The sequence below is a fragment of the Leucopleurus acutus genome, assembly GCF_964270905.1.
Source record: "Leucopleurus acutus genome assembly, chromosome: 3".
NCBI classification, from domain to species: Eukaryota; Metazoa; Chordata; class Mammalia; order Artiodactyla; family Delphinidae; genus Leucopleurus; species Leucopleurus acutus.
The window spans coordinates 100358527-100373509 of NC_139145.1; the positions used below are offsets into that span (position 1 = coordinate 100358527).

Genomic DNA, 14983 nt, shown 5'->3' on the forward strand with positions numbered 1-14983 from the left:
CATGACACTATGCATTTGGCAAAGCCATAGAACTGCACCACACAAAAAATGAACCCTAACGCAAATTATGGACTTTAGTTAATAGTAATCTATCAATATTGGTTCATCAATTGTAACAAATATCCCACACCAATGTAGGATGTTAACAATAGGGGAAACTGAGGGCAGGAGGAGAAGGAGTATATGGGGACTCTGTACTTTCTGCTCAATTTTTTCTAAAAAGCTAAAACTGCTCAAAAAGCTAAAGTCTATTAATTTTTTTTAAAGCTATGGACATTGAGAGAGAGTTACAAGCCAGTTTTTCATATCCAGTTCAGTTAACAATATTTTTGTTATGCAGAATTGTTTTATGGCTTCTGTGTCCTTCTGAAAAGTCTCTTATCTTGTATCTTTTGGGAAAAAAATTCCATATTTTCTTTAATAGACTTATAGTTTCATTTTTCTTTATTTAAAAATCTGCTTAATCTGGATTTTATTTCAGTATTGAGATTGATCCTTATTAATAACACTAGCTTCTGCAAAAGATGTAATAAAATGCAAGTCATAGAGAAAGCATTTTAGGTTAAAGGGTATAACACTGATCTAAAACCTTGTCTATGTTGTCATGTGTGTTGAGAAATGAAGCAGGATTCCTCAACTGCAGTCCACGGCCCCTTGAGGATCGTGAACGTGCTTTACAAGAGGGCCTGGGAATCTCCAATAGCACGTGTGAGTGTGTGTGCGCGCACATAGTCATATTGTGCATTTTGGATGAAGTGTTCTGTCACTTTAATCAAGTTCTATGAAGTGTTCAGAAATCCAAAGTGATAAAGAAACACTAGAGTTGGGGGAAACTTTTCCTCAGAATTAACTCTGATAACATTTCTCAAAAGGTTGTTGTTATCACCTACCAAATGGAATATTTACCTTTTGAGAGAATGTTTCTGTGGATTGTGTTACTTATGAATCATTCATGATTAAGCTCATAGAACCATATTTAGAAAAAACAAATAAATATCCCACATATTTTCTAGATGACTATATTTGTCAGAAGTCCTGCCGATAAGAATCACTGATATTTGGAGATTTGTTTGCCCAGGATATAAGGAGAAACAGACTCTTAAGATTATTAAAATAAAAGAAAAATTAATCGTGCTATATAATTTGTCATCATATATCAAGTCTAAGCAAAACCAAAATATAATTGCTAAGTCATTCATATTGAATTAAACTATAATTAATAGAACCATAATAGAAAATGGAAGGATCTCTTCGGCATATTTATTCATTACATTTTTGTAGATCTGTATTTTTCCCATGGAAAGAATTTCTTAATTCTGAAAAATAAAAGTTGAGGAAGTATTTCCATTTTAGAAGCTAGAGATCATTTCTTACCTGTCTCAGTGTTTGTGTTTTTCCAATGACTTATTGATAATCTTATTAAAAGTATAATTTTTCCTGATATGATGATGTTTATCCATGTGCTTTTGTTCTCTCTTGTTTCAAAAAAAGAAATATTAATGTGCTAAAGAACACCACTGGTTTTTAAAGCAGTACTTTAGATTTTAGCTTTTTAAATGAACAAAGAAATTAATATTTACTTTGTATAGTTAACTTATCCTACATTATTAACATGAAAATGAATTTATGACAAAAGGATCTGAATTTTACAGATTATATATGCATATACATCAAATTTGAATATAAATAGCATATAAATTCCATCAAGTTGTATGTATAGAAAAGGACTCTATATATTGATCCTCTCATTATTGTGATGGCAATATCACCCTACATCTTGCTGACTGTATTCTTTGTACCTTGATGTGTTTGTATGTGTGTGTGTGTACTATGGATAGAGCTTTTCTATTTAATTAATTTTAACCTATTAATCACATCTAGTATGGTCTGTTTTTCTTAATGTAAGTTTGTGTGTTTGTTTTCTATTGCATAGAAATTTTGGAGACATCCAGTAGAGAAGTTGTAATAGAGAAACCTAGAACAAAGGAAACCAGTATTCCTTCAGAGCAATTGCTACCAGTAAAAGAGGTAAGTGAGGAAAAATGGGTGGTGTTTTTTTAATTCATATGTAATAGCATCATCATTTTTATATGACTCCTTTATGAATCAAAATGTCTTGAGTTTTACCCTTTGCCACTAAAAAAATAATTCCTGGTTGAAAATAGTCTTATTAATTTTGATGAAAGTTGAATTTAGTGGGAATACTGCTGTGCTGCACAGTGTGTTCCATGCAAGGAGTAGGGAGTTGGCAGTGAAGAGATCTTTGTTCTCATCCCACTCGGGGTCTACACCTTGAGAATTTGGACTGTAGACAACTGTTGAAAAGTGAGAAGGTGGAGATGAAAAAGGAAAGGAAAGAGGAAAGAATAGTTTGAACTGGCCTCTTATTTGAGTGTGCCCAGCATGCCTCTGTTTGCTCTCAGATCCATTACCACTCTTCCTCTGCTCTGTTCTGTATTGTAGAGAAAAACCTCTTCCAGGCTTTCTTGCTTTCTGGACCTGGGTAGGTTTGGCCAATGAAAAGCACTAAGGGAAGATTGGAGGGAAGTTCTTGGAGAGAAACCAGAGGATTTCTTCCCCTTGCTCTGTTTTAGAGAACATCTCCAGGAGTAGCTGTGACTCCTTCATTTCTTCCATGCTGCTCCCCACACACAGTCCTCTCTCTGAGGTTTCAGGTCCACCTGGCAGGTCGGCCTCCTTCACTGGTGGCCCCGGGGACTACACTTGCATAGCACTGTTCCCATTCTTTGTTCCTCCAGCCCTAGGAGCAGTCATAGCTAGTGGTAGTGGTAGTAATAGTAATAAAATAACTGTCGTGCTTCATGACCCATGTTTGGCTCCTCACATCTTCTATCACCTTAGTAATTAATACCTTACATTAAAATTCTTCCTTTCAAAATACGGAGAGTGGTTTCTATTTTCTGAATGGATCTTGACTGATCTAGTAGGTAAACCTTTAAAAAGGCAAAAGAACATAGAGTTTTAACAGAGTTTCAATGTAGAAAGCAAGGAAAATAATCAGAAAAAATGCAAAATTATACATTATGTTTTAACCAAAAATCAGAGTAGATATTAAGAAATTAGCATTAGATAATAGAAGAAAGGGATTTGGTGGGTAGCTCCTTTGTACACAGAACAGAAAACTACATTATTTCCTCTTTGTTTTTTCTTGGATCAACTAGTAAATTTGATATATTCTAACTGGAAGGTGTATGATTCCAAACATCAAATGGGAAGAGTAGAAGTAAGCCAATGATATTTTATGTAAATAAATAGACTTCTAGGAGGAGATTTGAATAGTAAATGTTTTCAATTTTCTTTTTAAGATCAGCTATTAACGTGCTTGGTTTTCCTTTTCTTTTTCTTTTTTTTTTTTTTTTTGCCGTACGCGGGCCTCTCACTGTTGTGACCTCTCCCGTCGCGGAGCACAGGCTCCGGACGCTCAGGCTCAGCGGCCATGGCTCACGCGCCTAGCCGCTCCGCGGCATGTGGGATCTTCCCGGACCGGGGCACAAACCCGTGTCCCCTGCATCGACAGGCGTACTCTCAACCACTGCGCCACCAGGGAAGCCCGGTTTTCCATATTTTGAAAAGAGAATTTAGGAGGTAGTATAATTACATATAAATTACCATGGGCAAAGGTAATCATCGTGGCACGCACACACGGACAAAAAGTCACTGTGACCATGGCAGTTTTCCCCATAACATCTTGCCTTGAATGCATGGAATGATTTTAATGAATAGACATGCCCTGGTGGGGGAACAAAAAGCAGAGTTTTATTGTTGTTGTTTTTAATTTTTATGAAGGTAGATTCCTTTTTATATTTCTATCATAAATGCGTCCCAAGAAAATACTGTTACAGCACAGAACTATACACATGGCACTTTCAAAGTTTCACTTATGAGAAAAGAAATTATATGAGCTGAGTAGATTCAATTATTGATTCATTTTATGTAAAAATAAAATGAGAGTTGTATCTTTAGGCAGGCCCTATGATGTTAAAGGTCCAAATAAACCTTAAAAAGGAAATTTCAATTACATCTTTTTTTTTTTTTTAACATCTTTATTGGGGTATAATTGCTTTACAATGGTGTGTTAGTTTCTGCTTTATAACAAAGTGAATCAGTCATACATAATCAATTACATCTTAATTATAAGCATAATGAGAAGGAGAGCCACTTTTTCTGATTATAGAGTCATGGGATCATAGAATTTTAGCTCTAGAAGATGAATCACCTTTATTACTTTGTACTGCATGTATATGCAGTACAAAAAAAATCATTAAATTAATGCTTAGTGGGATTATGTATACAAGAAAATTAAGCTAATGATCATCATCTCCGTAATTTTAGACTGAAAGGGACCGTAGAAATCATTCAGTTCAGCTCTTTTATTTTTCCAACAAAAAACTTGAGATCCAGAAAAGTAAGTAATTCAGTTAGGAATATCAAGCCTAGCATCTTCTGAAGTTGGAGTAGGTAAATTATTGCTGTAAACAAGATTACACTAAAACAGGAAAAGTTTAATCCTAAGCGTAGATTCAGCCTACTATCTATAATGCTTTTATACTTTAGAGAACATTAGAGGACTTGAGGGGAATATACATTTGTAAACATACCGCCACATGAGCCAAAGACCAAAAGAAAAAAAGAAAACACCACCACCCTCCGCCCCAGCCTCTCCCACTCCCCACACACAAAGCAATGCAGGTCATTTTAATTCCTCATTTTCTGGAACAAAAGTAGTGCCGCTTACCAGTTTGTGGGTGGAGAAACTAAGTAAAATTCTAAAGAAATAAAAATCTACAAACACACAATGGTATATTTTCTCCGAGAAATTTATTTCTTATTGCTATTTTTTTGGCTTGTCTGGATTTCTGAAAATGAAAAATAAATAAAAGATTGAATATTAAATGCTGTCATATGTTGCAATACTTGTTAACAATAAACTGTAAAAAAGACTATAAAAATCTAATGTAGGCTTTATTAAATATATTGAATTTAAAGGATGCTTTATGTGATAAATAGTGAGTGGAACTTTCAGCTCTCATAAAGATGGTTTTATTGAACTATATTTAAGAGATTAAATTTTGAAAAAACAAAGTTTTTGATTAAATCCACTGATGAATTAAAATGAAATGACAGTATATTACTGTGTGTAAAGAATGCACATGTTTTTGTATATTGCTTTATTCACTGGGTAATATTTTTAGGTTGTAAGAATGGCTTTTACAGTTTATCAAAGAATACCTACATTCAGCATGCTGAATGAGAGTAATACTTTTATATCTGTAACAATAGAACAACACTTGTTAAGATTGATATAACTTCGTATAAACTTATATTTCAGGCTACTTTACTAAATTTTGGCTGGAGAAGTGCATTTAAAGAAGTGTCTCTTCCCATGGCACATTGTATAACAACAGCCATTGAAGACTTTTCCGCAAAAATTCTCCAACAGGAACAGAATGAAAGGTCTTCAGCTATGAGCTATGCTTTGAACCTTGTAAATGTCCAGCAAGTTTGGCAAGATAGCCGTGTGGTTCCTGAGGCAGACCAACCAAAGAAAATTGCAAAGGCAAGTATCAAATGAAATCCTTTCAAATTAGATTGGCATATGAGTTTTTTTTTTTTTTTTTTATACGCCATTGCAAAGGGAACCAATAGAAAAATGATGGAGTCTCTTGGGAAACACTTGGCACTTGACCCAGTACCAGTTTTCTTCTCTGGTATCCATGGGCCACTGTGCTAGCAAAAAGGACTTAAACCTGCTGCCAACTTTTTGCTCCATGAATCTGAGGTAACTAAAGAGAGGGCCTCTGTGACTTCCTGGGGGGCTGAGAAACTGCTTGTTTGGGTTATACCTTTGAATGACTCCAGGAGAAATTTAGGAGGTTGAAGGAGTTACTGTCTTTTATTGGTTTGGGCAACTTTTAAATCTTTATTTACACCTTAGTGACCATTCCTTTAACATCAGTCTTGCATCTGTGTTCTGAGAGTCACAGAACATACTGAGAAAATAGGAAGTAATTACGGAAATAGAGAAGTATAGTTACTCAGCATTAAGTCCTCAGTGAGGTCAGCAACGTATCATTGAAATTTTTTTTTAAATAAATTTATGTATTTATTTATTTATTTTTGGCTGCATTGGGTCTTTGTTGCTGTACGCGGGCTTTCTCTAGTTGCAGCGAGCGGGGGCTCCTCTTCGTTGTGGTACACTGGCTTCTCATTGCAGTGGCTTCTCTTGTTGCGGAGCACAGGCTCTAGGTGTGTGGGCTTCAGTAGTTGTGGCACGTGGGCTCAGTAGTTGTGGCTCGCGGGCTCTAGAGCGCAGGCTCAGTAGCTGTGGTGCACGGGCTCAGTTGCTCTGCGGCATGTGGGATCTTCCTGGACCAGGGCTCGAACCCTTGTGCCCTGCATTGGCAGGCAGATTCTTAACCACTGCACCACCAGGGAAACCCCTGAAATGTTTTTGAAAGAGAGTTTTTAAAGGTGACCTTAATCCCCTATTGCCACCCTGAGGCTCCAGAACATTCCCCAGGGAACACTTTTGGCCGACCTGGAGTGGAGGCAAGTTGCGCCTTCCCATCCATCCATCACGCCTCCTTTGCCATTAAGAAGGAGTAAATTCACTAGTGAAAAGCTAAGTGCATCACTTCTGAGAGTTGCTGACTCTTTACCAATAAGAAGATGCTATATGAGGTTGTCTCTGATGCTTTTAGATTGTTTAAGTTAAACTGATATAGCCTCATATATCTGTGATGATTAATTTAAAAAAATACTTCTATGAAAATTTAGCGAAAAAAACCCAGGAATAAGTTTAAAATAATGTAAGCATGGATACGTATTTTCTGAGTTCTATTAACTACAAATAAAAGTAACTTAAAGCTATTTCATGAGTTTTTTATAATGTCTCTCTAGTAAGCATAAGGTTTGACGGTTATATACAGAAAAGCATCATTTTGGTATTTCTTTATTTGAAATAAAACATTTAACTTTCTACAACAGAGAAATCGATTATTATAAAGTTGTGTCATTATATTTATGTTTGATGCCAAATTCATTATTTTGGAATTTAGCTCCCCTGTACATAAATTACACGGTGCTGTCAGAATACAAATAACTCAGTGCTACATTTATTTCTCCCTAGTTTTGTTCTGACATCATGGAAAAACTTGACACAATCCTTCCACTGGCCCTGGCATGCAGAGATGATTCTTTTCAGGAAATTAGAGCAAACTTTGTGGAGGCCTGTTGTAAAGTGGCAACAGCTGTCCTGGCCAGACTGCAAGAGAGAGGCAAGGAGTTTCCTTCCAAAGCACCCCTGAAAAACTTGTACATGCTGCTCTCCACGGCAGTGTATGTCTTCCAGCATTTTATGCAATATGATAATTTGATGAAAGAAAATACTAAGAAGTGAGTGTCATTTCTATTAAGTTGATGGCCATTCTTAAAGTAACATGTAATCTTTGGATATCACAGAGGTGGAATTTTGATAATAATATTTGAGAAGAAGAAAATAATAATTAACATGGTGAATTATTTTCATTTGTCTTGACTAGGAAATGTCAAAAAGGTAGAGCGTGGGTTGTGTTAAACCAGATATACGGATAGTAAGAAGGATAGGTATTCCCTCTAAAAGCCCACTCAGATGACCCTTGCATTTCCCATTCTCTAAACTGGAGGCACTATTTTTGGCATGTTGTTATGACATGACCAAACAAACCCTTTCCATTCTGTAAGGCACATTGTACTGACTACACGGAAAAGGAAAAAAACAAACTTCTTTTTGTCACACAAAACAATATTTGTGGAAAATGCCCTTCTCTTTTGTTCCTAGGCCAACTAGATGTTAGGAGCAGGCATAGAGAAGAGATGCATCTCAATCTATTTTACTGATGAATGTAAACATATTTCAGAACATCCATTTAATAATAAGCTATCCTTCACATTTGAAGAGGAAGCATCTGGCAGTCATAATTTTCATGTATTAGTAGTCCAAAAAGACCAAATGTTTTCTGGATAGAGAAGAAAAATGACCAGAGGTATTATCACATGGTCTATCTTGCTGCTCTTATGCTCTCTAGAAGAGAGCACAGTCCCTTGCAAAGGGAGCATGTAGACTGGGCAGTCCAGTGTGAGCCCAAGAATCTAGTCTATATGCCTTATTTAGCCTTTGCAATCCCTTAGTAGTGATGAGAGGAAGCAAAGAGAGTGTACTAAAAATAGCTGAAGATAGAAGTAAACTTGGCTTGTTGTAGGATATAACTATGATATTTCTTTAATTCTCTTAAGTAGTCAGATTGTTGAATTTATAAACAAAATGTGCCAGCAATCACTTTATTTCTGTAGAATATTGTAAAACAGTTTATGAGATAATTGACATCTACAAAATTACAATTTTTAAAATAAAAAGAGTGTGTTTGTGGGATGTGTGATAGCTTTACAAAAGTTGGTTCTGACAAATGCATGTTTTTCTCTATAATAACGATAACCTAATGCCTAAATAATGCACTGATCTCTAATAATAGGCTTACAAAGAATACTTTTATTTTTGAATGATGTATTGACAATGCAGTTTGTCTCAAGCTGAAGTGCATATTTGTGGAACAGCAGATGTACGTTTTCAAAGGACTTGCAAAACAAAGACCAGCTATTTTTTTTTTTTTTTTTCTTTTTGGAAAGTGAATGTGGATGCAGACTTCAGCATTAGGAGGAAATGAATGATTGATATCTAATAATCAAAACCATTTGTAGTACTGGAGATTGTTACCTCCTACTGCACAGGCCTTAAATCTCTGTCTCTTTGATCATTCCCTCTGAACAGACCCATATTCCTGGTACCTGTCCAACGATATCAGGAATTCATCAACACTCTACAGTTTCAGGTTACGGACTACTGCGTCAGAGTTTGTGCTACAAGCATTTTACAGGATGCTGAGAGCCACCACTGGGATGACTACAAAGCTTTTTATGAGGTGTGAAGTTAAGTTTACTGTCCCTCCTTTTTTACACAAATATGTTTTACTGCCTACCTGCTTTCTGGCTAATTAGAAACATGAGCTTGGCAGTACTGACACACGAAGGCTGTTAGGATAATGTTTTTTAAATATTGAATCTGTACTTAGAAAAACACTTTTTTTAAAAACCTGAAATAATTAGAACTCTCCTTCTGCTTAAAAGTAAAAATAACTTAATTTGAGCTGCAGTGTTTCAGTGCTATATAATAAGTTGGAATATAATGGGGTACAATGAAAACTCAAAGAGAAACAATGCCAAAATACTACAACCTTATATTGTTTTCAAAGGAACCAGTTATAGGTATCCTTGCATTATTTTCTTGTTATATATTTCCATCTGTGTTTGATAAATATTTTTTATTAAGCAGCTTTATTCTTTATACTTATTTTTTCCTTCTTATTTTATGTTCTTATGAGTGTGCTTTAAGACCCATCTGATCATTTATAGCTTACCTATTTTCATTTAACCCATGTTTTGAAATCCCAAATTTCTACTGAATTAAAGCCTAATGATTCCCAGTGCAACCAAAGCTGGGATCAATTAAAATTATTCATCATCAGGCTTCATTAGTTTCCCTTCCCCTGAATCCCATTGATTATACATAAACCACAACTCTTGAAATCCCTTGAAGTTGACTTCAGGGTGGGGTGAAACATTATATCTATGGAGTATTGAGAAAAACAGAGTGGAGTTTTATTCAGTGAAGTCACTCCTGTCACCTTCCTGACACTGAAGGTTCCAGTGGCTCCATTTATGCCTGTTATTATCATAATAAATGTTGTCACAACAGAGAGGAGCAGCTTAGAAGCTTTTTAAAAGGGCTTTCCACGTTTTCTAAGACGATTTCATGGGTCTTAGAAAGGGTCTCCTTTAGAGGCCCTTCCCAGATACATTTTCTTTTTGCAAGAGCATCCGTATAGGGTTTTCCAAACCTGACATACTTCAAACAGCAGTGAGCAGAAAGAAAAAGGGAAAGTGCTATGGTGCAGCTGGTATCCTGAGATAAGAATAAAAGTATCTGTCTTCCCCTCTCCTGGCAGCATCCCAGCTCCCTTATGTGCCTTGAGGTAAACAGAGAGGTTGAAAACGAATCCATCTCATGTTTCAAACTATTTCAATGTGTCAGTGTACTAATGAGCAATTTTATATAATGTTTCCATTGAAGAACAGGTCTCTCACGATATGTCCAACATAGGGGTATTATGTTTCCTCTTATGCAAACTGGGAAGTAGAAGAGTTGTACAGTATAAATAATAAGTAGATGCATCGAGAACCTGTTATTGAAGTTACCAAGTATTTAAAAAAAAAGACAAAAACAAATTACCACATAACATGCAGCTCTTAGATCTTATGACAAGAGTTTAGCTTCTAAGACAGAAATAACGAGATAGCTACCCTGTGATTACATGGTACTGTAGCTTCCATACACTTACTTACATGGTCAATAGTTACAATTTAATTGCAGTTAGTGGTTGTTATTTATGCTCAGAAAAATTAAGTGATACTGCTTTTCTATTTACCAAAACTAAGAACCTTCTAAAAATAGCACAGATGCTAAGTTGTTCTGACAACTGGAGTCCCTGACATGGTTTTATCCCGTTTACTATACCCCTCTCTCCTCCGCTCCCCCATTATTCCAACTGATTTGTGAAACAGGACTAGTACGTTTTTGGCAGGGCTGTTTTGAGAGGAGAGAAGATGAAATCTGCCTGACTGGAGGGGAAGGGTAGGATAGAGATCTCAGGGGAACCTATCGCCACGTGCAGAGAGTAGTAAAGAAATAGTGAAAAAATTTATAAAGATATGGAGCAATATTTACTCACATTTTGTGATATCAAGTGAGCCCTAGATACATCATTTCCATTTTCTAAACTGTCAGGTTGAGAGAGCCAAAGAGTTCAGTATCTTTCTGATGAGGTGCTGGTCAGATGGCACAGTGGGTGTTCAAATTACATGTTTAAAATTAAGCTTTTAGTATAGTTGACATCTGCTCAATTTTAGCAACTTGTGTTTTCTAATAGTCAGAGAATTAAGAATTGCCTGTTCAAAGATAATATTGAGTGGCTTATATAATAAAGCCCAGCTGCTTGTTTCCTGATATATAATCTAAATAAAAGCTCACATATGTTTACCTTATAGTGGGTCTACAAAAATAACAGATGTTTACTAGCAGAATACTTTTGAAATGACAACAAAGAGGGAAACAGGTCAGAAAAATAAATGAATCACATTTAGTTTAAAGAAAGCCCTTGCATACATTGAACTTATACACATTTTGAAGAAAATTGTGAGAAAGGTGACCACCTTGGAATGTCTTTAAGTAAACATGAAGTTTATATTTTTAAAAGTCTTAAAAATAAGTATATTTTACTTTAGGAGAAGAAATCTGTGTGCCTAAAGTTATTTTTATTTTCTCATTTATTGCTAAAAGGTAGCTATTAAGGAAATTGGTTTTTTATATTTTGAAGAATATGAGAAATCATGTTGGCCATGTTATTATAGGCATCCACCCATTGCCACGGAGAAAACGTAAATCATTCAGGCCAGTTATGACATGGGTTGGGTTGGTTTTGCTTTAATTAACAAACAACACAGAAAGTAATAAAGAAAATCAAGCATTAAAATTACTTTCTTACTTGAGGAAATTTTTTAAAGCATTCTTTATCACAGAACACACAACAAAGAAAATATAAGCAACTATAATTTTGCTACTTCTGCATTAATTTTGTAATTCTGTTTTTTCTTAAACAGTTTTCATGTACATCTAGTCAGGAAATCAGAAGTGGTCAAAGTCCCCACCAGTTTGAACTTGAGTCTTTGACAGTTTGATATCCAAGTTTGCCACCCAAGGAAAATAATTCTACTCATTTATAAACTCCATTTGTAAGTCAATAGATAATAACTATAGACTGTTATTATTACAGTAACTACAAAAGATTTTACTAATCAAAGAAATTACCAGGAGAATGATACGTAAGGAGTATCCACCTAAGAAATGATCAACTTTAGGTATAGGAGAAGAGTAGACTTTTTTTTAAGATGACATTTGTTTGGGCTTCCCTGGTGGCACAGTGGTTAAGAGTCCGCCTGCCAGTGCAAGGGACATGGGTTCGAGCCCTGGTCCGGGAAGATCCCACGTGCTGCAGAGCAACTAAGCCCGTGCGCCACAACTACTGAGCCTGTGCTCTAGAGCCCACGAGCCACAACTACTGAAGCCCACACGCCTAGAGCCTGTGCTCTGCAACAACTGAAGCCACCGCAATGAGAAGCCTGAGCACCGCAATGAAGAGTAGCCCCTGCTCCCTGCAACTAGAGAAAGCCTGCACGCAGCAACAAAGACACAATGCAGCCAAAAATAAATAAAATAAAATAAATTTATATAAAAAAAAGAATGAAAACTAAAACTATCCTGAAAAAAATAAAAAGATGACATTTGTTTGAGAAATGTAAGTAGTGGGCGAAGCAGAAATTTTAAGTCCAAGAGGATTACTTAGAGATAAATTGGAAGTTTTTCTCGTTTAACTTTTGATACAGTAACATATAATCAGGATAGTGTTTGAAGAACACATTCCTCAAACTTCAAATAATCTATTTCAAATAATCTTTTACTCTGGTCTGAAGAAAATGAGGAAACACTAGCATACCTCCCTGAGAGCATGTTAACTAATTAAGGGTTGTAATTCACTTGAGGCTACCTTCTCATTTCTGCCTGTTTTCCTTGTCTTTGGCTGCTGTTGGGTCTCACTCTGTGGTCAGGGAAAATTTGGCACAGAGAAGAGGTCTGTAGCGGGGAGGAAGGGAATGAAAATCTGGCCCTTTGGAAGTATAAAGTACTGTAAAAATACTAAGAAATGATGATAACATATGCCTAGACTTTACAAAATCTTGCAAAAATCAGACTATGTTACTGTTTCTAGTATTGTTAAAACTCCATGGATGAAATAGCCTAATATAGTCCTTGATAGTTACCCACCCCCTTTGTTTTCATGCATGTTGATAAGTATATAGTATGTAAGTTTATTTTTGCTCCTGTCATTTCATTGCAGTGTGAAATCTAAAACATTTATAAAATGATCTCAATGATGGTAATAATCCATATACATCCACAAACAATTTAAATTAATAAATTTTAATTTTCGAGGAATTGGCCCAGTATCTTAAACTAGCATGACTTTGGTTAGCAGCTATAAAGACAATTATTATTATTATTTTTTTTTGCGGTACGCGGGCCTCTCACCGCTGTGGCCTCTCCCGTTGGGGAGCACAGGCTCCGGACGCACAGGCTCAGCGGCCATGGCTCACGGGCCCAGCCGCTCCGTGGCATGTGGGATCTTCCCAGACCTGGGCACGAACCCGTGTCCCCTGCATCGGCAGGCGGACTCTCAACCACTGCGCCACCAGGGAAGCCCAAGACAATTATTTTAAAGTAAATTTTAAACTCTAGAACAGGAGTAGGTAAATCAAGGCTATGCTAGGTTAAATGCTTGTGGTCTGGATTTGCACGAGAATGTCTGGTCTCATAATTGAAATAAAATATATGTTCCTTTGTCAATAAGGATGTTTTACATGTTGTCAAAAATCTTTCTTGGTCATCTAGTGTGTCAAACTCTCCAGCTATTTCCTTTCAGCCTGAACTAATTAGGTTCATAGGAAACAAACTGATATTTGGGAAGATGTGACTGTCTTTTTTAATGTGTGGTGGTTTTGCTAGGGGGAAAGATGCTCCTTCTCGCTCCAGATGTGGCATTATTTCTTCTGGGCGCTTCATCACGATCTCTGGACCATTCTGCCCCCTAAGTTAGCCCAGAAGATTCTAGCAGAAGTGCTGGAGAAATCTTTGGGTCTCCTGGCCTCCAGATATGCTCGGGCCCATCCCAGTTATAAGAGAACTCCACAGATAAGGTAATTGAAGTTGTGAAAATCATTGTTTTTTAAGAAAACTTTTTTGTCATTTGTATAAAGCAGGATATAATTCTGTGTCTCATGACATAGCTCCTTGTATATTTAACACATTTCTAACATCTGAAAGGAAATCATATTCAATTTTCCCGAGATACTTAAGTAGAAATGTGGAACTTGAATCAAAATAACTTTGTTCTTTTTTCTTCTTAAAATTGTATATAAAACCCACTTGTTTCTAAAGAGTGAGTCAAGATGTATTACAATCTAGGACATAGATGTCCAAAGGTTAATAAATAAGATAAAGAGGGAAAATTAAGGTCCTGAAATGGAGAAGAAAGCATCAGTGCTGTGATGAAGTAATTTGACTTTGAAATTCTAGGCAACCAGGGGATTTTTGTTTTTTTGTTTTTTTTTTAATGTCTTTAAATAGTGTAGTTAATCTTTATTAAGGAAACTCTTTTGTCTAATCATTTGTCTCTTAATATAGTCTAATTACTTCTTTCCTCTTTTCCTTTATTTTTTTCCTTTTCTTTTCATTATGTATTACTAAAAGCCAGTTCAACAAAACGTGAAATCACAGAAAATGAGGAGTAGCAGTCACAGGGTCTTAAATTAAAAACTGAATTATAGTCCAATTCTATGGGTTATCTAGGCAATTAATTTTACAAAAATGTGCTTACGTGACAGCAATGGTCTGTACAAAGCGAAGGCTTTTGTTTTTACAAACGTTCTGGCTAATATGATTAAGACCTGCCTTTTAGGTATAAAACATTTTTTTTTCAGATATATGTTAGGAGGAACCGAAAGACATCAGAGGCTTTTAAAAGTTTTTTCCAGTAGGAATTATTTTTCTGATCAAGCATGCTGCATTTGAAGGGCATTTAGGTCCTGCTACAGTGTTCCATAAGTATGGTATTTTGAACAGGCTGTTTTGAATTACTGACCAAGCATTTTTTTTAAAAAACATTGAACTCTGAAGAATAGACGGAAAATTCCTTTTGAGAGCAAAGAATACCTTCATTCTTTTCCTGATGTAGCTTAAATCACTTTTGACTGTGAG

The 14983-nt window shown here is 35.9% G+C and overlaps 1 protein-coding gene across 1 annotated transcript in view; it reads left to right on the plus strand.

The window, feature by feature from the left end:
• KIAA0825 overlaps positions 1–14983 on the plus strand; it is a 405751-nt gene that overhangs the window by 118093 nt on the left and 272675 nt on the right. Inside the window, exons 7-11 of the mRNA XM_082836448.1 lie at positions 1934–2028; positions 5351–5578; positions 7151–7416; positions 8828–8978; positions 13733–13923. Coding sequence (XP_082692574.1) covers positions 1934–2028; positions 5351–5578; positions 7151–7416; positions 8828–8978; positions 13733–13923 — 931 coding nt within the window. The remainder of the gene's footprint in view (positions 1–1933; positions 2029–5350; positions 5579–7150; positions 7417–8827; positions 8979–13732; positions 13924–14983) is intronic.